This window comes from Limulus polyphemus, unplaced genomic scaffold, assembly GCF_000517525.1.
Source record: "Limulus polyphemus unplaced genomic scaffold, Limulus_polyphemus-2.1.2 Scaffold874, whole genome shotgun sequence".
NCBI lineage: Eukaryota > Metazoa > Arthropoda > Merostomata > Xiphosura > Limulidae > Limulus > Limulus polyphemus.
In genome coordinates this window covers 1-1,832 of record NW_013666484.1, presented here as the reverse complement: position 1 = coordinate 1,832, position 1,832 = coordinate 1, and the positions used below count along the sequence as shown (strand labels likewise).

Here is a 1,832-nt window from a genome sequence, read left to right as displayed (position 1 = left end):
CGTACAATAGTTTTACCTGGTTCATTACGTACAATAGCTTTACCTGGTTCAATACGTACAATAGTTTTACCTGGTTCATTACGTACAATAATTTTACCTGGTTCAATACGTACAATAGTTTTACCTGGTTCATTACGTACAATAGCTTTACCTGGTTCAATACGTACAATAGTTTTACCTGGTTCATTACGTACAATAATTTTACCTGGTTCAATACGTACAATAGTTTTACCTGGTTCATTACGTACAATAATTTTACTTGGTTCAATACGTACAATAGTTTTACCTGGCTCATTTCTTTCAATGCTACAATTTCAGTATAATGATTGATTAAAATGACTAAGAGAAAAAAACATAACTCAGTTATATCATTGGATGTGAGCTATTATAGACATACTGCATCTCTATTGTCCTATAAATACACATAGGTTGAGTACGCTATATTAAAACGATTTTGTAGACTCACCACATCCTTACAGTAATATCGCCATGTCTGGTCATAATCTGTATGATAACCGTGCATCTTGACAATTGACCTAAAGCCAATTTATATTACAGAAGGCTCCCCCCATAGAAATCCACAGATGCTGCGTCAAGTGACTTAAGTTGTATGTCTTCATATAGAATAGTATGAATACTCGATTTATTCTCCATCTGCTTGAGGCATGTAGTGGTTGAATGGTTATGTCTTGAAACAAGTTGTGTACCCGTAACTTGAGTCGTTTTTCATGATTATGTAGGGTACGTTTTGCCTGGGTCATGTGGAAGGCTCTTGTCACTAACCTTTGTGTTTCTTTCGAGAAGTTCTGGTGTCCCAAACTGACACATATTCCTATATTTTCCATAGCTATTAATTACAAGAAATATCTCTTTCTGAAAAAGTATAATTTCCTGATCTAAACACATAGTTACGTTCTTAGTGTATGAATATTTTGTGACAGAGTGGAATATTACATACCTTTCCCAAAAGCGATCAGTCTTCGATAACATTACACTAACTGATACATGCCGTTCCACCGTGACTTTATATCGGCTGTGTTTTCCACGTGACTTGCTGATTTGCATATTCAAAATGGTTTTAATATGGCAGACTCAACCCTCTTTATGTGTCATGCACCAGTAAACTTCAAAGGAAATATAAATATATGAAAGATATTTCTACATTATGAAGCCCCAGGACAAACAGCTTCCAAGATGAAAATACACACATCTTATTCAAGTGCACATGCTTCGCTTATCGATCACAGAGTTTCTTATTAGCACCCTATTTCTTGAACAATGAAAATATTACAGTCTCTCTTCACATTGTCATCACTTGAAATGTTGTCTTGCTCACTATCCTTATGTTACAGCTCATTGTTCTATTTTGAATTGAATTTGACATGTATGTTTGTTAATAATGTAGTTTCTGGTGCAACCTCCTGGTGCATCACATTGATATTATTTACATGCTTGTAGAATTTCGCTATTGTTTGTCGTTACACGTGCATATAAAAATGAGATTACTGTAACTTTTACCTGTAAGAATATAAAAGTTATATATAAGACCTTGGTCCATGTCCTAATTTGATCTCCTTAGCTATATTAATTTATTAAAAAGAATAATGTATACATTTTTGATTCGAATCAAAATTAACTCATGATTAAAATAATTGTTTTTTTTTAAGAATATGACGAGTTTATGCTGATCAAATGCTTCAAAATCTAACGTTTTCTTGTTCTTATGTCCAATTTGAATGTTAAATTTATGTTTTAATTTAATGTTCCATTGATTTTTTATCGTATGCTCAAATTGAACAGATCATTTCTACTGTGAGAATATTGATACTTCA

The 1,832-nt window shown here is 32.9% G+C and overlaps 1 protein-coding gene across 1 annotated transcript in view; it reads right to left on the bottom strand.

Annotated features, from left to right (window-relative positions):
* LOC111086137 (paternally-expressed gene 3 protein-like) overlaps positions 1 to 845 on the bottom strand; it is an 8,043-nt gene extending 7,198 nt beyond the window's left edge. Inside the window, exons 1-2 of the mRNA XM_022387774.1 lie at positions 784 to 845; positions 17 to 306 (exon numbers count right to left, since the gene is read on the bottom strand). Coding sequence (XP_022243482.1) covers positions 17 to 306; positions 784 to 845 — 352 coding nt within the window. The remainder of the gene's footprint in view (positions 1 to 16; positions 307 to 783) is intronic.
* Positions 846 to 1,832: the final 987 nt, after the last annotated feature.